This window comes from Sinocyclocheilus rhinocerous, unplaced genomic scaffold, assembly GCF_001515625.1.
Source record: "Sinocyclocheilus rhinocerous isolate Xijiao unplaced genomic scaffold, SAMN03320098_v1.1 scaffold247, whole genome shotgun sequence".
Lineage (NCBI taxonomy): Eukaryota > Metazoa > Chordata > Actinopteri > Cypriniformes > Cyprinidae > Sinocyclocheilus > Sinocyclocheilus rhinocerous.
Window position 1 is genome coordinate 901,914 of NW_015662919.1, and position 20,339 is coordinate 922,252.

At 35.1% G+C, this 20,339-nt stretch overlaps 2 protein-coding genes across 2 annotated transcripts in view; both read left to right on the plus strand.

The window, feature by feature from the left end:
* The window catches only part of tsnax (translin-associated factor X), a 20,266-nt gene extending 12,669 nt beyond the window's left edge, over positions 1-7,597 (plus strand). The window contains exons 5-6 of the mRNA XM_016538436.1: positions 4,353-4,462; positions 6,868-7,597. Coding sequence (XP_016393922.1) covers positions 4,353-4,462; positions 6,868-7,248 — 491 coding nt within the window. The 3' untranslated portion in view covers positions 7,249-7,597. The remainder of the gene's footprint in view (positions 1-4,352; positions 4,463-6,867) is intronic.
* Positions 7,598-10,125: 2,528 nt separating this feature from the next.
* disc1 (DISC1 scaffold protein) overlaps positions 10,126-20,339 on the plus strand; it is a 72,140-nt gene continuing 61,926 nt past the window's right edge. The window contains exon 1 of the mRNA XM_016538457.1: positions 10,126-10,734. Within this exon, the coding sequence (XP_016393943.1) occupies positions 10,641-10,734 (94 nt within the window). The 5' untranslated portion in view covers positions 10,126-10,640. The remainder of the gene's footprint in view (positions 10,735-20,339) is intronic.

Sequence of the window (20,339 nt, forward strand, 5' to 3'; positions counted from 1 at the left end):
ATATATATGTATAAAACTGCTAGTTTGTATAACTTTCTAAATTAAGTGAAAAATCCATTTATCTTTCAAAATCAGTTTATTCAAAACTTTTGAATGTTAGTGTATACAAGCACAGTTACTTATAACAATATTTTAGTATTATTGAGATATTATTATAGTTTTTATTAATATTTGGCATTTTTAATTTTAGTTAAATTTATTTTTGGTTTTATTAATCTCTTTTTTTTAATATGCCGATATAGCTTTTTTATTATTATATTTTGTAATGTTATGTTTGTAATTTATTTGATCTTATTTCACTTAAAATTTATTTTATTTCAGGTACCAAAAATTATTATTATATTTTTTTATGGTTTTACTTTAACTATAATATCCCTGGTTTATAATATAGTAATATATTAATTGTATAAATGTGTATATAAATATTATAATAGATTTTAAATGAAAGAATTTAATTTTATCATTAATCGATTTTTTTCAGAATAATTAAAGAAAAAGAGTCAGACATTCTAACAGACCGACAGGTGTTGCAGTTGTACGTTTAGCAGGAGTTAGTGATTTTGACTAGTAGCCTCAGTGTGTTTACATCCAGTAAAGTGACTTTTCTGTCAAATTAACCTCCAAAGAAATGTCTTGCGGAGGCAGTCAATCTCATGCTTGATAACATTATCTCACTTCCTGCTGAGCCTGAGAGAAGACAACAAAACTTCCTGTAATATTGAGTGTTTGTGGGAACCGAGACGCCCTGCTCTCTTTCACGTGCGCGGCGTCATAAAGAGCCGCTGCGTTCTGGGCCAAGACTCACGTTGGGATTTAGTTTTAATTTTTATGTTGAACACCGTCACTCTGCATGTAAAAGTGTGAGCGGGGTGCGACAGATCAGAAGGTCTTTGATGTTAATTGCCACTCTAACAGTAAAGTTTAATCACAAAGTCTTCCGTCCTGTCATTATTGGCCTGATGTTTATACAAGAGCTGGACACAAATACAGAGGTCAGTTTAACATCATCTGACTGAGACCGTTTGAATGACTTTGAAACTTACTATATAAATGCATTTGATGCTTCTTATAAAAGCATATTTTTTGGAGGGCGAGGAAAAAAATACTAATATTGGCCATAGGTGTAGAATTTAGTAGAGACGCTATGACATGTCCCTACCAATATCCAGCCATTTCTAAATTGTCCCTAGCAATAATTTTGATCAAACAATTAAATATATGTGTATGTAACTAGTGTTGCTTTCGTCAACGAAAATTATGACTAAATATCGTCGTCAACGAACCTTTATTACGTGACAAAAACGAGACGAGACGAGACGAAAATGCTGGTCATGTGACGATGACTATAATTAAATGTATAATGCAATATCGTTGACGAGGAAAATACAGTAGAAAACTTTGATTTCTTTTTTTATTATTTATATTAAACAGTACAAAACATCAAACCATTAAGGCAATACAGTTATAAAAACAAAACAAAGAAAAAAGAAAAAGTGTACACAAATACAAATTGCTTAAGAAAATTAACTGTGGTTTTACTATTGTAAAAGTTTAGTAACCATGTTTTTTGTATAACCACAGTTTTACTACAAATACCATGGTTAAACTATGGTTAGTGTAGCAAAACCATGGTTAATTTGGAGTAAAACCATGGTTACTTTTCGTAAGGGATGTGTTGCCAGGCTATTAAAATAAATAAATAAATAATAATATACACCTTAAGAGGACACATAGGATGAATATAGAGATGCAGTTTTCACTGCTTTAGGATTAACAAAACTTTGTATAATTCCATATACTTGTCTAGATCAATAAAGAGAGGTTTAGAGCCAGATTTTTACGTATGTGAAATTTAGCTAGCAGGAAACGCAATTCAATTAAGATATATTTTCCTATATTCTCTTTGAGTAGTCAAACAATCTGAAGAAATTATAATGACTTGTACTGTCTTTTTACGCGTTGCGTTGCATCGCGGGTGGGCTTGAGAAAGGTGCGGCCGGCGGATTCGACGAAGGAGCGTCCTGCGGGCTTGCAGCAACCACATGTGACGACCCCGGGCACAGATCAGCTCCAGGCATGACGAAGCGGATATCGTCCTCTTTTAAAAGGCCAAACAAAGTAGTTTCGCTTTCACAACGAAACACAGAAATCGCATCATATGACCCCTTTAAAAAAAATCTGACCCAAATTTTTCTGTGTGGGTACAAAGCAAGTGAATGAAACAAAAAAAAACCAGCAACTCACTTCAGTGTCTGACTTATAGTACAGTTATGTCCGTAAGCTTTTTGTGAAATTTGGATTAACTCTGTAATCTGTTGTTTGACCTCTTCGTATTTAAGGCGAGAACTATAGTTTACGGACATCGCTTGTTGTTATTTTCAAGGGCACAGAATTTTGTAGAGATGCTATGACATGTTCCTACCAATATCGGCGACTACTAAATTGTCCCTAGCAATAATTTTGATCATACAATTAAATGTCTGTTGTCTGCTGTTATGTCCCCACCAATGCCCAAATCAAACCTACACCCTTGATATTGGCCGATATTGATATGGGTTATTCAGATAATCTCATCAATCTCTAAATGCTGGCCAAAACAGCATATTTTTTAGCTTCTTTTTAATTTTGAATGATAGTTTTTGTTTGTTTGTTTGTTTGTTGTTGTTGTTTTTGTTTTGGATAGAGGGGCAGCACAAACAAATTAACATACACTACCATTCAAGAGTTTGTGGTCAGCATTTTTTTTTTAAAAACATGTCTATGTAGTTTTTATTCATTTTTATATTAGTTTTAGTTATTTTAGCACATCAAGTACATCATTAAACTAAACGAAAATCAGCTGAAATAAAATAAGTTTCATTATATTTCAGTTAAAGTTTATTTCAGGTAACTAACATTTTTTAATGGTTTTAGTTAACTATAATAACCCTGATTTATTATATATTGTAAAATTAATAATACATTTTCGAGTTCTAAGACAATAAGTGTGGGGGCTCCACAAGGATGTGTACTGTCACCATTACTGTACTCTGTGTACACAAATGATTGTTTCACTTTGTAAATCAATGCAGATTTTTAAGTTTGCAGATGATACTACATTGATTGGTCAATTAACAGGCAATAATGAATCAGACTATAGAAGAGTGGTGTCTATATTGTTTGAATGGAGTTGTACTCATAATCTGAAGTTGAATGTCCTAAAGACAAAGGAAATGGTATTTGATTTCCGATGGAGGACAAATGCTGTTTTGCTATTAGTTATTAATGGTCAGGACATTGAAAATGTACAAAGCTTTAAGTTTCTTGGGACTATACCATCTCTGCATCGTTGAAGTGGAACGGCAACCTAAGAGACATTATTTAAAAATCCCATCAAAGACTTTTTTTCATGAGACAGCTTAAAAAGATTGACGCATCTAAAGTTGGTATGTTCAATTTTTATAGAGCGGTGATTGAAAGCATGCTGACTTTCTCAATTATAGTGTGGTTTGGTAGCTCCGCAGCTCAGCAGAAAAGTCAGATTAGTAACATAATATATGCATTTGTGTATGTGTGTTGTTTTTCTCAATGTATGTTATCATTGTTGATAAGCTCACCAAACAAAATTCCGAACAACTAGGTTGTTACGACAATAAACAATTAAAGGGACAGCACAAATTCACATAAAAAAAAAATTAAAAATGAAATGAATACTTTTATTCAGCAAGGATGCAATCAAAAGTGACAGTAAAGACATTTATAATGTTACAAAAGATTTCTATTTCAAATAAATGCTGTTCTTTTGAACTTTCTATTCATCAAAGCATCCTGAAAAATAAACTCTATTACTGTTTCCATAAAATTATGAAGCAGCACAACTGTTGTCAACATTGATAATAATCAGAAATGTTTCTTGAGCAGCAAATCAACATATTAAAATGATTTCTGAAGGATCATGTGACACTGAAGACTGGAGTAATGATGCTGAAAATACAGCTTTGATCACAGCAATAAATTACATTTACAATATATTCACATAGAAGAACAGTTATTTTAAATTAGAATAATATTTCACTATATTTCTGTTTTTGTTGATCAAATAAATGCAGCCTTGGTTAACAAAAGAGACTCTAAAAAAATCGGCAAGTGTATACAAGCTCTGTACTTAGTGTTTAAGACTACGAAATGAAATTTAGCAGATACGCAGAGATTTACTAGCCATATTGATCACTCTTGTGAGGTATAAAATGAGCGTGGGCTTTTTGAAGTTCTTGAAACGAAATAAGTGTTTTAAAATAATCAAATGAAGGCTTTGAGAACTATCACATGACTGAAGCCTGATGATGTAGAGAGTGTCCTTGTTTTATTTTCAGGCATTCAGGAGTATGTTGAGGCCGTGTCCTTCCATCACTTCATCAAACATCGCACACTCATCAGCCTGGAGGAAATCAACGCTCGTCTGGTCTTCATGAGAGAAAATAAGGTATGCTACTGTATCCTAAAATCAACATTAGGCATCCATCTGAATATAACCATGGCCTCCTTGATGTTGTCTTGCCAAAACAGACAGGCTACGTTCTCCAGAGCACTTTCACCAGGTTTATCAGATTGCTGGCAATCACTCCATCTTTTGCTGCAATTTTTAGAAAGCAGTGAGGGCCGCCTGCTTTGCACGTATCTCTGTAATTGAGATATTTTTAGACGCATTGGTCTAGTTTGATTTCTCAGTTTTCTAGGTGTTTTATTTGTGAGTAAACTCTTAAATACAGTAGGGTTGATGTATTTTTGTAGGCTAAAAGCAAGTTCACATTTTTGGTTCCTTTGCCCCAAAGTCAATGGGTTTTTGGTTAAATGCCTGAAATAAGGTCTGTGGTGAACACAAGCTCAAAATATTTTCACGTATATTTCACATAGATATTCTATGACATAAAATACATCAGTAATACCCCACTCGTGACTTTTACAAGTGTCTAAATGGGACAACAGAGGTTATTGGGGACATTAAACATCATCACAGCGAACAGGTAAACTCTACTAGTCTTTATAATCATGCTTTTGCATACTATTCTAACTCAAACTTTCATAGAAAACGTTTTTAAATAAAGACTGAAAGAGTTATTGAAGCTTAAAGGTGGTGATGGTGAAGTCATGTGATTCTTCTGTAGTTCGTTTATAACCTAAGCTTTTCATTTCTGACGATGGTATTCAAGCTTAAAAATCCATAAAAGTTGATTTAATTTGCGAACATTTTTGTGATGAACAAAACATGTAAGAATCATGAACTTTGGCTTTTCACAGAGCCTGTTTTCTACAGTAATCCAAAAGCCAATGGAAAAATCCTATTGGGTTTTTGCTGAGGGAATCAGAGTGATGCTAATGGTGCGTTGAAGTCCTCCTGGGAAGTTCGTATTTACGAGTTGGGAAGTTGTAATTGACATTATGGTTAAAATGTGTGTGTAATGGATATTATGGTTAAAAGTCGATTTATATTTTCTATTCATGATTTTACAATACTATCGTATTTTGCACATTTAACTTATTTAAAATTTTGTAAAAAAATTCATTAATTTCAACACATTTATCGTCAGTATAGACACTGTATCCATTGCATCCAACATGTTTTCTTTCTCAGGGTTTCTGCAGACCTTAAAAGGTCTTAAATAGGAGCAAAAAGTTTTAAATTCATAAAGTCATGGCATTCCATGCACTGAAAAAAATTTATATCTTCCTCAGTATTTTGTTGTTTTGTTTTCCAATACAATTATCTAAACATCCTTAAATCAAGTTACATTGACTTGAGAGACAAATTGATCATATGAAGTCTTGTTTTCTGAGAAATGGAATGAGTTTGTTTAAAACAAGGACAAATGTCTGTCAGTGGGCCTTTGACTGAATTAACTTGTTTTCTCTTTGAATTAAGTTTGTATTTAAACCATAAAATCACATTTTGATCAGGTTCTCATAAAACAAGACTTATTATCTCATGTCATATTTTTCTTCTCAAGTAAATGCATCTTGATTTTAAATCTTTGGACGTTTGCACTGGAAAACGAGACAAAAATACAGAGGAAGAGCATCACTTTTTTGCAGTGTGATCAGAAGGTACAGTAAAAATTATTTCTGTGTATTTGTAAAAAAAAAAAAAAATGTAATGGAGATATGTTGGAGGTTGTATTTTCAAACTGTGAAGTGTTGCTAATTCAAGACATTCACATCTAGAGACCATATTTTCACTTATTGTGATGTAGGGATAGTTCACCCAAAAATGAAAATTCTGTCATCATTTACTCACCCTCAAGTTTTTCTAAACCTGAATGAGTTTCTTTATTCTGCTGAAGACAAAAGAAAATATTCACGTTGGTAACCAAACAGTTGGTGGTAGCCATTGACTTCCATAGTATAGGGGGGGAAAAGACTATGGGATTCAACTGTTTGGCTATTCTTTAAAATATCTTCTTATGTGTTTAACAGAAGAAAGAAAATCATACAGGTTTGGAACAACATAACGGTGACAAAATTTTCATTTTTGGGTACACTATCCCTTTAAATGTATTGTTATTTGGTCTTAGAAAGGTCATAAAAAGGCTTAAATTTACCTTCATAAAACCTGCAGAAACCCTGTTATGTAAACATGTGGTGTTTAGAACGTTCAGTTTCCCATTCATAATTACAAGCTTGTGGTGATGTTCATGTGCGTTCAACTCGTAAATGTGATCTTTCCAACGTGACTTCAACACACCAAAACTACAAAAATACATCATCACTGCAGCTCTCCATTGATCATACTGAAAACTAGGGTCACTGCTAGATTGATCAGCCATTCATTCATTAGCTAGAATATAAACTGGTGATCCAAAAGCCATTGTTTGCTCGTCTCTTTCTCTGAAGGGTGAAGGTGAGGTCGTGTGGGCCAGCCCGAGCGTATTGACCTTCCAGATAACGCCGATCGACTACCTGCTGGGCGTAGCGGACCTGACGGGCGAGTTGATGCGCATGTGCATAAGCAGCGTGGGCAACGGCGACATAGACACCCCCTTCCAGCTCAGCGGCTTCCTGCGGGAAATCCACGACGGCTTCTCCTACATCGGCAACACGGGACCCTACGAGGTGTCTAAGAAACTGCACACGCTGCGGCAGAGCCTGGGGAAGGTGGAGGACGCGTGTTACACCCTACGCGTGCGCGGATCCGAGATTCCCAAACACATGCTAGCCGACGTGTTCTCCAGCAGGCCGGCGACACATTTGGACCGGGAGGACCCGATGGTGTGAGATACCGAGATGCGACGCGTGTCCTTTCATGTGCATGTTGGACTTTGCGAATAGACTGGGCATATTATTGTGAGAGTATTTTTAGTTTAAGGACTCATTTCTCTCTGTATTTGTTTCAGTGGTTGCATGTTGTTAACACGTCTAGTTCTTCAGTTTTCAGCTGTTGTATCTTGTTCCTTCTAATCTGCCTGAAAGCTATAAACATGTTTACCGTTATTTTGAAATCAAACAGCCTCAGAACTGACAATAAAACTGTTTTTTGGTACAAACTTGGCTCCCTGGATACATCTCAACAGATCACATTAGGGTGACTATTTAATAAGTGGTTAGTTAGTTATTTCTCAAATACCCCAATTGTTAATAGATTTTTTACTCCAGAGAAAAAAAAGCCAGTTTTATTCAATTAAACATTTTTTTTAATTATTATTGAAAAACCTCTGCTCAAATTAATAAAATGATTTGGGTGATATTCTGATCTAAAAATCTTTTGAAGTAGTGGGCTTAATGTTACTTAAGTAACATTAAAACGTAATACGTAGTTGAATTGAAAGTTCGATTAGCCAACACAAGGCTTCGACTGAGCAGATAACCATAGCAACTGGAAACAGCTCGAGCGATCGTAATGGAACGCATATACAGTATGTAGCCTATATACTGTATATATATATCACAAATACAAAAACTAAACGAAAAATTGTCATGACTGGACATGAATGAAAAAGAAAATCAATTTTTTTTTTAAATCATACAGTTGTTTACATAGTTGATGACTGTAATATTCTCTCAGTCTTTACTGTATTCTCTCTAAGCACCGTTTCAACAACTTTCCTATGAGAGCTCGAGATTTTGCGTTGTACAATACTGACGCATAGTGGCTATTCAAGTAATTGCACAAGCAGGAGCGATCATGCAGGTCTTCAAATATTACAGTATGATGAGTAAATATAACAACTGTGTTGAGGTCTCAAGCCAGGATGATGTTTTGAAGTAAATAAGCTGGAATATAGACATTATAAAACAACATTTGTTTGTGACTACATAGTTCCATTGATTTATACCATTTGTGTTATTCCATATAGTTGTGATGACTTTACTAATATTATAAAATGTGAAAACCAGTCATAATAAATAAAAACAAACTTTTAACTGGTAGTATTCTTTGACTTTTATGTGTCAGCAAAAGTCAAAGGTTAAAGTATTATATTTATACCTCATGATCATATTCACACCATGTGTTAGTGTAACCTGTAAAATGTCAGATATTCTTAAACATCACTTACATTGACAGCAAAAGAACTGGTTCAGTGGTTGACATTGGGCCCTAAAGTCATGAGATCAGATGTTAATTTGATTTAGCTGCTTCAGTCAGAGGCTTTGATTCTGACGCTCTGGGTGGTTTAGCTCAATTAAACCATTATGAGACAAACACAGGCCTCGAACGAGACTTTCCACTGGCTATAGAGCACAACACAAAGAGCGGCTCTGTTCGTCCGCTCACTGCTGCTCCCTGGGCCTGAACGAGACAGAAAGACACAACAGGAACACATCCAAGCAGGGATTGCATTTGGCAAATGGATCAGATGTCTGATTATTCCAGTTCATACTTCATGATAACTGAATGAAAACCTCTCAGTTTAACATTCATGTCAATGATATAAAGAGTATAGGCAAAACCAGTTACAGAACAGCTTCAACCCAGACACCTGTTAAACACAACCTGAACTGTTCAAATCTGCTTTGAAGCTTAGAATATACTGATAACCAACATAATAACCCAGAGAACAGGGAATGTTGTCAGAACGTTCTGGCAACGTTCTTCCAGTAACATTAATAGAACGTTCGTTCAGAGTTATCTGGTCTTTAGTAACATTCTCAAAACGTTAGCACATTTATTTGAACATTGTAGTTGGACCTTCATCTAAGATTCAGAAGGTTCAGAGAACATTCCCATAATGTTCGCAAAATAATAAAATGGAACGTTCACTTAATGTTGTGTTTAACATTCACATAACCAAGAGAAATCGTTTTAAAATTTTTTTTTTTTAAATGGACGTTTTGAACATTCAGGAATAATGTTTTAGCAAAACGTTCTTAGAACACTTTTTTTTTTGTTGCACAGGGACTTTATGGGAATGTCTTTTGACTTCTATTTTTACTATTATATGAAAAAAATAATATTTTATTACTTTATTGTATTGTTGAATATATAGCATAGATTTTACATTTATTGTCGTGTTAAATCTAAAATAATTTTCCAATGTATGTTTTACGGTTACAGTTAACCAACAAGCGAAAATGTTTATGAATGTCAAAATATCAAGTGTCTGTAGTATATGTGTCTCAAATGCTGCATGCTTTTCTTGCTCAATGTCTTTGATCAGCTGGTGTTTAATTTGGTCATTTTTAGTGGATATATGAAGTCAGTTCTCCTCAAGTTCACACAGGTGTCCTAGCAAAGGATCCATTTCAGATGTCACTTTCAACACTATTTATTGCTAAATCAAACCTAACAAACTTCTGTTTTGTGAAATGTTTTGTTTTGCTTGTGCTTCTTTCTTTCTTTACAATAAATGCCACTTGGTTTGGTATTTTGTCATGACTTTCAGACATTTTAAAGCTCATAAGCAGTGTTGGGGGTAACTCATTACAAGTAACGCGAGTTACGTAATCAGATTACTTTTTTCAAGTAACTAGTAAAGTAACGTATTACTTTTTTAATTTACAAGAAAATATCTGTTACTTTTTCAAAAAAGTAACGCCAGTTACTTTGTTTTCCCATTTATTGACTGACAAATGCATTACTTTTAAAAGTAACTTTCCCCAACACTGCTCATAAGTGACATAAGCGTCCAAATGCCAAGCCCGTCCAGTATGAAGTTCGTGGGAGTTTTGCTTTGGTGTGAATCAGTGAATCAAAGAGTCAAATTCCAGCAGCGGACGTCACAGAAACTCCTTCACAACACGCCGCGTAACGGGACAAAGTGCGGCTGCAATCCGGCTCTCGTCTGCTTTCTGACAACCATGTGCCGTGGCTTCATTTTTCCAGTGGACAATGGGAGAAAAAAACAACAACAAAACAAAGAACTTTGAAATATTTACTATGAATTAAACAGAGGAACACAAACGCGAGCTTTCTTCGTTTCCCTCTCGCAGGAAACTCGCCATTTGCTTCCCAGAGTTGGATTTTTTGTTGATCTGTTTTATTCAAGCGTCGATTAAGATTACATATCTGACAACCCCGGACTTTAAGTGGATAGCGTAAACAAACAATACATATTTCTGAAGGAAAGTGAACGCGTTCGGTTCACGCGTAAAGGCGCACGCGACGCGCGCGGGGTTTGGAGTTTAACTGACCGCAACTAGTTCCGTGGATTTACCTGTTTTAACCCGTCATGATGTTCGCGGGAATGATCAGGGTGGAAAACAGCTCAAAAACACCCAAAATTGACACCGACTCCACGTGTCACCGCTGCGCTGTGAGGGCAGGTAAGACAAAATACCATGGTATTCCTTGATGTACCTTATCACTGCATGTAATTAGCTTGGCACTGTAGTAACACTAACAACGAATTATCAAGATACCATGGTATTACTGTATTTTATTAGACATGATATGCTGGAAGTACTATGGACAGTTGTACCATGGTATTATGGTAAAGTAGCTTGTGAATACCATGGTATTGCTTGATGTTGGTTGTCACTGCATGAAAATAGTTTGGTATACTGTAAAATGACTTTTAGAAGTTTTACAAGAAAATACTGTTTCAGTCTTTTTGCCTTAAAATAATGTGTTTCTTTGCAATTATGTGTGAAATTTACTAGCAATTTCTGAGTGAAGATGGTTTCAAAGCCTTTTATTTGGTATATATGTTAAAAAGTAATTTAATTTCATGTTTGTACCATAGAACCGTAATAAACTGAGACACTAACAAAAAAAAAATTGGCCTACTAAAGGTACCATGATATTACTATGTTTTATTGGACATGATGGATGCACTATGTTTATGAGCAGTTGTACCATGGTATTCTTTATAATAGCATTAAGTAGCATGTGAATACCATGGTAAATATGGTAGTCATTCAGCACAATGGTGTATATCAATGTCCTATGATGATGTTACCTTGTTTTTGACCATGTTGTTGCTGTTTGACCATGGCAATTCATTAAGTACCATGGTAATATATGTACAGTATATCAAAATACCACGCTGTTACCATCTGATATCATCACTCTGCCACTACAGTACTTTTTACTGACTAATGGGATGTTTTCTGAACTTTAAGCCTCATGTTTTGATTTCTAATGTGCAATGTGATCTTTGGGAACGCAGTCTTTTCCTTTATTCCTTTCGCTACAATCTCTTCCCACATTAAAGCTCAGCAAACAGTGTCAGAATACATGAGGACGGAGCATCTGGTGGTCTAGCGGTTTAATTATTTTTAGACATCCATCAGAAGGGTAGATAAGTTTTCACTGAGTTTAACGAACCTTTCCAGTCATAACAGCCCTTTGCATCCAGATTCAGATCTGGCTTTCAGACATAATATTGTTGGTGCCCACATGCAGGCGGCTGTGGAGAAACGTGAAACTCATGTAAAACACACTCGATGTGGAGAATAATTTGAGCAAACATTGAGATGTAGTCCAAAAATTCTGCCTTGTCACTCACAATATATGTGTAGTAAAATACTTACACGACAGCTTTGCGAGTGTTTATTAGCAGTTGGCATGCTGCTAATTGGCATGGCAGAGATTAGGGCCGACAGCCATCGTGATTAGAGTCAGTAGAAGCTACTTGGATGAATGCATCTGTGTTGTTAATCTGTCAAAGTCTCTGTTCTGTTTTTACATCCATAATTCAGGTATTCAGGCCAGTTTGAGCATCTCTGTCTGTTTTTCAGTGTGGAACGGCATGTAGTGCATGGGAGAGTTTTAAAGAAAAGTTAATCCAGAAATGAAAATACTGTCATTATTTACTCACCCTCATGTCGTTACGAACTTGTATGTCTTTCTTTCTTGTGAAACACAAAATTAGATATGTATCAGAAGTTCAAACTGCTCTTTTCCATATTGTGAAAGCAAAAAAGGTCTGATTCTTGCTGAAAATGCCGTTAGACATAATTCATGTCAAACATACAGGTTTGGAACATTGATGACAGAATTGTCCTTTTTGGGAGAACTATCCCTGTAACTGTGTTATTTTGATTCAGTTTCTGTTACAGTTTCATTGTTCGTGTTCTCTTTTGTCATCAGATTTGTTGATGTTCAAAGCTGTTTATGTTCAAATAGTTTGCTCAGTTCATGTGGTTTATTGTGTGTGTGTGTGTGATTTTCAGCTGGTTTGTGTCTCCTTTGTGAGCGAACAGGAAGTGCGCCGAGACCTTTGCCAGAACTTCAGCAGAAGTGCAGCTGCTAAATTTAAACGCAGTATGGAGGTTTTCTTTTGTTTGTCAAATTCCCCTGTGCACGAGTCCCTAACTTAACAAATTAGACCAGAAAATTATCCTGTTCTTTGAGAAGCTGTATTAATATTAAATATGTGTTCTGAGTTTGTCACACCACAGAAAAATGTGTTATTAACCACCCAGCCAAATTTGAATGATTAAAAAAAAAAGGCAAGTAAATAAACTAAGTTATCAAAATCTTAATAAGCAGTATTCTCTGCTCTCAAATGCTGGGGGAGTGTCCACTGTCAGCACTGGCACTCTGTCTTTCTTGTGGTTGGAAGGGACTGCTTTGTGAACAGATAATAGTTGAAATTACTTGACTAATGAGCCAAACATACTGATGCATATAAACAAAAGAATCACGTTAGAGGGTTGCAAAATTTAGTAGAGTTACTGTGGACTGCCTACTATAATTATTACATAAGCACACAAGACAATTTACACTTATTGGTGGGTGTGTACTGCCAACAATGGCACCAGATGTTGGCAGGACGGGAGGATGAAGGCCAGGACAGGAGACAGTCAGTTCGGCCCCATTCACCAGTAACAGTGGATTATCAGTGAATCCCAGTTGTCTCCGATGAAAATTTGTAAAACTATCCGGTGTGAAATGCAGAGGCGGGGGTTGGTGGTGATCCTCAGCTCTCCGTCAAGGTGGCTCTTCACAAGGTGGCTCTTAATCCACCTCTTCTTTATATCATCGTTTTTAGGAAATCTAAATAAGGAGACCGAGCTCTTTTGTAAAGTATTGCAACCAGGTAATATGCATTTACGTGATGAAGGCATAGCTGGCTAGCAAAGTGTAGGCTGTAGTAACTAACGGTAATGACAGTAACGATTGAGCAGGTGAACTGATGCTAATGGTCAGTGGCTCCAGTGCGTCATCGAGACATGATTTCAGGTCCAACCAAAAATGATGAAAAATTGTGGTCTAACTCTACAATTCAGTACTAGTTCACATTCTTTGTAACGTGTTTTCAGCAGTACATTTCTAACATTTATAATGTGTTTAGAAACAATTCTCTGAGTTGCCTTTACACAGACTTTAAGTTTTTAATTAGGTATAATTTGTTGTTAAAAAAACACAAATAACACATTTAATGCATCAATCTTTGTCTGTCTGTCTGTCTGTCTATCTGTCTATCGTACTATCTATCTATCGTACTATCTATCTATCGTTATCTATCTATCGTACTATCTATCTATCGTACTATCTATCTATCGTACTATCTATTTATCTATCGTACTATCCGACAGCATTTCTGCAGTGGTGTGAATCAGTAGCTGTTTCCATCAGCCTGTTTTTATGTGCATTTTCAAGATCTATCGTACTATCTATCGTACTATCTATCTATCGTACTATCTATCTATCTATCTATTGTACTATCCGACAGCATTTCTGCAGTGGTGTGAATCAGTAGCTGTTTCCATCAGCCTGTTTTTATGTGCATTTTCAAGTATCGCATCAGAAAGGAGTGATGTAAATACCAAATTTCGGGGGGAAAAACCCCCTTAATTTCCAAAATAGTTTTTACACTCGCTTGAGATGGTTTTTGACTTGTGCAAAAAAGAGTTAATGTGAAAAATGGGAGATGGAAATGCATTTTGCGAATAAATTCCTCCATGCGCCTCAAAAAAGTCATGTGATTTTGTGCTATGGGACGGCATAACCTGACTAACCAGCGGACCGATCTCGTTGCACAGCATCTGAAATGTTGTTATGGTCGTTCTTAAATGCCTGAGCAAAGTCTGTCGTCAAATTATTTCTCTATAATTGCCTCCCAGAACTGTCACAGCATCCACCTCTGAAAGCAATGACCGCATTTATTGTGTTTCGTCTTCTATAATATAATTTATTATAATTGAAAATGATTATATTCAGTGGCTTCTCCAACTTTTCTTAGTGATATTTAGTGCCAGTTTATCAGGAAGTGACGATTTTGTTCTCTTTGACTCGTTGGAATTTAAACGGTGCTTTTATTTGCAAATGTTTTATGCGATTTTCCAATTGTGTGCATAAGTTAAATTCGCAACTTTGGATGTAAACATAGCTAGAGTTATTTTTGTATTGTAGTTTTAATCACTATTTGGAATTCTCTATTATTTTTATATTTTCAGTTTTCGTTTTAATTTCATTTTAATTTTTAGGAATTTTGTTACATGCTTTTGAAATTTTTATTAGTTTTTGTTTTTAAAAAATGTTTCTAAATAGTTTTATTTTATTTCAGTTTTAGTTTTATTTAGAACTTCAACTTTCAGCTATTTTAGTTAGTTTCCAAGGCAACATTTTAAATTTTCGTTTAGTTTAAATTTTTAATCTAATGTTTTATTCTATTTCAGCTTTATTTTAGTTAACACAGATGTTTTGGTTTTAGTTAACTGTAAAAACACAGCTGTGAACATGGTGTTTTGGTTGTTGTGGGCACACAGAGAGCTGAGCTTGTTCTCACTGTTGTCTTGACTGTCTGCTGTGTTAAAAAGGAGAGAGGAAAAGACTTGCAGAAAATGACCGTCAAACTCTCACTTCCTCAAACGCTGCCGTCACTGGACGAGTCACACTATACATGCATGTGTAAGTGTGGTGAATCAGCTCAAATGGTGAAGTGTTTCTGAAACGGATTGGCATTTTCTCCTCAAACATTCCCTTTTCCTCTTCATGATCTCCTTGGCGTACTGTCGTGTGTGTGTGAAGCGCTCGTGAGTGAAGCAGAAGTGTGTTTGGAGAGGGCCTCTCTAATCGACTAAGGTAAACACACATGTTTCTCTCAGGGCCATCAGCTCACTGAAGAATGATGGCTTTTCAGTGCATGTCAATATTGATTGAAGCTTGTGTTGTGTTTCTGTTAGTGCTTAAACCGTTTATCAGTAATTAGTGGTGTTTGCTTAGTCAAACATCTATTTCTCTTGCACATACTTGGTGTTTTCATGTACTTTGAGGATGTGATCAAACCTCTTTGTGCTCCAGACATAAATTATTTCTCAAATCATGTGTGTTGTTGAGAAAAGCACCATTTTCACCTGCTGGACCATAAACGGGTGAAAAAGTCGCATAGATGCACATGGAAGGAGGTGGAACCTTCATTTTGCAACACTGGCACAGTTTTCAAAATTGAACTGAATTGAGCTGAATAATGGCACTGTCCTCTGTAAAGCTGCTTTACAGCTGAATTGTTTCACAACTGATGAATTTTACAACATTAACATTGTTATTTTCCTGTTCACTAATGTGAAGCTGCTTTGAAACGATCTGTATTGTATACATTTGCCATAAGGTGGATTCATTTCACTTGAGACTGTAAGAAACCATCTAGCAACGCCCTAGCAACCATCCAGAACATTCTAGCAACCCATGCATAATGCTTTTTGATGTTTTGCATTAAAGGGGTCATATTATGTTGCTAAAAAGAACATTATTTTGTGTATTTGCTGTAATGAAATTCAGAACAAAAAACACATTATTTTCCACATACTGTACATTATTGTTTCTCCTCTATGCCCCGCCTTTCTGAAACGCGTTGATTTTCAAAGAGAAAGGAAAACTGGAAATCGCATCATATGACCGCTTTAACACTGTTATTGAACTGAGTTGAAGCAACATTGAGCTAAACTGAGCTGAATAATGATACTCGTCTTCTGTAGAGGTGCTTTACGGCTGAAATTTTTTCATAACTGATGAATTTTACAGCATTTAACACTGTTATTTTCCTCTTTATTAATGTGAAGCTGCTTTGAAACGATCTGTATTGTATAAAGCGCTACAGAAATAAATGCAACTTGACTGGAATTGACCAGAATGTGGATTCTTTTCACTTGAGACTGAAAGAAACCCCCTAACAACCGCCTAGCAACACCCTAGCAACCATTTAGAACACCTAAGCAACCACATACTTAAGCCATTTTTGACTTTTGGGCTCCACTCAGACATTCTAGTACTTTTATATAAACAAACCTGTATACTTCTCATTTTTTTTAAACAGGGTTTCATCTCTTCTTTTAGGGAATTGTGACAAGCTTGTGTTTTTATAGAGACTTGTGAGTGTTTCCTTCCCCTTTGAGGGGAAGGCAGACCTTTAGTCTGCTCAATGGTGTGGTATCTGTTACTAGTCGTCTGTTGAAGGTTGAGTGATCTAAAGCTGAGCTAGACTGTGTCTGTGACAGATGGTGGATGATGGTGCGTCTCAGTTGTGGTGTAATAGGAGTGCAGTTCACAGTGATGGACTCGTGTTTGTATGGTCATGCAAAGATGATCTGCACTGTATGTTTGCATTCATGCTGCTGTTTTCTGTGTATTCTTCAAAATATCAGAAGGAAAGAAACAACAACAACAAAAGTTGTGTTTTGTGTACGTCATAGTGAGTAACAGTAATTTTAGGTGAAGTACAGGGCTTTCCAAACTGGGGAACTGCAAGGGGTTTGAGTTGATGAAAAGCTAATGATTAATTTAATCATATAAATAAAAGTGACTCGAAATGTGAACTTGAAATCATAAAAATTATATATTGTATAAATTGTTATAGAATTAATAATTAGTTAAAACATATAAATAAAAGTGACTTGAAATGTGACTTAAGGTGGATGAAAAGCTAATAATTACTTAAATCATAAAAAATAAACAATCTGTATTGTATAAAGTGTTATAGAAATGAAAGTGACTTGAAATGTGACTTAAAGCAAGTGGATGGAAAGCTAAGAATGAATTAAATCACAAAAATGTAAACAATCTGTATTGTATAAAGTGCGATATTAATAAATAAATGAATTAAATTAATTGCATCATAAAAATATAAACATCTGTATTGTACTGTATAATGCATGATACAATTAAATGAATTAATTAAATCATAAAAATTTAATAAATAAATAAATATTTTTAAAACAAAAACAATCAAAACACTAACTAAAAACGTATAAAAACAAACACTAAAAACTAGGTTTTAAAAGGCAATTCATTATTAAGTAATATTATTGATTTAACTGCACTAATGCTATGGGATGAGAACAAATTTTTTAACTGAGTTAAGCTGAATAATGGCACTGTCTTCTGTAGAGCTGCTTTATAGTTGACAGTGAATTTGTTTCTTATTGAGTTTTGAGACATTAACACTGATATTTTCCTTTTCAGTAATGTGAAGCTGCTTTGAAACAATCTGTATTGTAATGTATAAAGTGCTGTATAAATAACTTGACTTGAAATGTGACTTAAATATAAAATGTGACAAAATAAAACACTAACTAAAACTTACTAAAACCATACACACTTAATAGGGTTTAAAAGACAATTCATATTTAGTAGTATCTATTTAACTGCACTGACATGATCGGATGAGAACAAAATTTAAACTGAACTGAGCTGAATAATGTCACTAACTTTGCAACATCTACACTGTTACTGAACTGAATTCAATCAAAATTGAACTGAACTGAATTGAAACAACTATCTGAAACAATCCGTATTGTGCTGTATAAATACAAGTGACTTTAAATATTAAAAAGTCAACATCAGAGAACTATGAGCATGCAAATGTGTTGTTAAATTAAATTATTGAAATATTAACATCAAATCTCAGGTGGGACTTAAAGTAAATATTTGGTAACACTTTATTTTAAGGTCCATTTCTTACTATTGACTATTAGCATGCATATTAGCATATTGGCTGTTTATTAGTACTTATTAGGCACATATTAGGGCTGGGCGATATAGCAAAAAAATGTATCAATGATATAATGTTTCATATCATTCGTATCGATAATTATTGACATTTTTTATAACATATTTTAAAACAAAGAGCAATATAATTTTTTTTTTTATTTAACCACTGTATTTTTTAATTAACCCAATTTATTGAGACAAACAACAAATATTTTTTGTTTTAACAGTCAAACACAAAATAAAAATTAAATATCTCATTTCTAATGTTTTATATGCAGATTAAATAGGTCTTAAGGAAACTTTTGTCTTGTCTCCCGAGGCCACAGGAGGGCGCAATGAGCAAAATAATGCAGCACATTTAAATTGTCAACGCAAGGAAGTAACTCTAAAAAACTGCATTACGTCTAAATGAACTCATAAAAAATCAAATACAATTTCGTAATTTGCATAAACAATTATGAACAAAACAGCATCATGTATTTATGCATTGCTTAATACAAAGAGCCGAAGCGCCGATCACACAGACTGCATTTAAAAACATATGAGACGCAGTGAAAAGGAATAAACCTCCACAAATTCGTGACGTGTTTTCTAAACGTTTAAACTGTTTTAACATTGCATGGCTTTCTATACATCTCTTGTGTGAGACGCGAGTGCAGCAGTCATATTTGTCCGTCTAAAAAAGTGCTGAATATGCGTTCTGCGTGAATGGCTTGGTTTCGATTTTAACCTATTCAAGATCTTCTACGCATTGAGCTTCTATATTTCTCTGATATGTTGAATGCATAACACAGCAGCGGCGCATCTCGCGGGCTAGACTAACAACACATTAAACATCTCGCGCGCCACATCTCGTGCGCCCCTGACGCACACCTAACATTCAAATGCAAATGTTTATTTTAAATTAGACCAATATACATTATTAATGATTATTCTGCATGACCATATTCTAGACCCCTTAACCCGACCCAATACCTAAACTTAACAACTACCTTACTAACTATTAATAAGCAGCAAACTAGGAGTTTATTGAAGGGAAACTCTTAGTTAATAGTGAATATGTGTTGCCTAATCTATAGTGTTACCAAATATTTGATGTGAAAAGGGTCTGGTAGCAAAGGTTTGTGAATCCCTGCTCTACTCGACTGTTCAATAACGTCCTTTTGCTCAAGTCTTCCAGAGGATGTGTCTCTCGCTCAAGCGGCTCTTCCTCTCTCTAGAAAACATTCTTCAGCAGTGACTTCATCTGCTCTTCATTAGCTCTGTGTAAATTATGGTGAAAGATCGCAATGCCAGAAGATACAAAGAGGATTCGTTGGCATAATTTTTCTTTTTTTTTTGAAAGAAAAGTATATGCACACCATTTCAGACTATAGAAGTCAGTGATATAAACTTCTATTTTAAACATTTCCCTCTTTTTTTGGAGGGCAGGTTTTGGCTCAGTGATGGTCTGGTAGTCGGGACTCACTGGCGTGTGAATGGACTCTCTGTTATTTCTCATGTGAGTTAGTTTGTGTGTTTATGTTCGAAAGATCTGCGAGAGAGAGACATTGAACTGCAGCTGTTCTCGCTCTGCATTCGCTGCAGTGAGGGATTGTGGGAAACGTCTTTAAAGAGCCAATCACAGCTGCAGACAAAGAGTCCATTCGAGAGTTTTTCCACTGATCCCTCCCTTTCACCCTCAGAACAACAGACCGATGTGTTTTGTTGAGTATATGTCGAGGTTTTGGTTTCAGACTTGTTTTGTCTCTGGTGTTTTGAGTTCATAATTTGATGATGGCTTGTCGTTTATGCATTCATTTCGGCTCATCTTAAAGTCAGTTTTACTTGCGCAGAGGAAACGTTTTATTGCTCAGATGTTGCTTTCATAGTTTAGAGTTATGATGGATCTCATCTCATAAAGTATCAAATTAGTTAAATGTGTTTCATTTACTATAAAACAACTCTTTATGGTTCCTGCAAAGATTATTTATTTCAATTTATTTATATATAT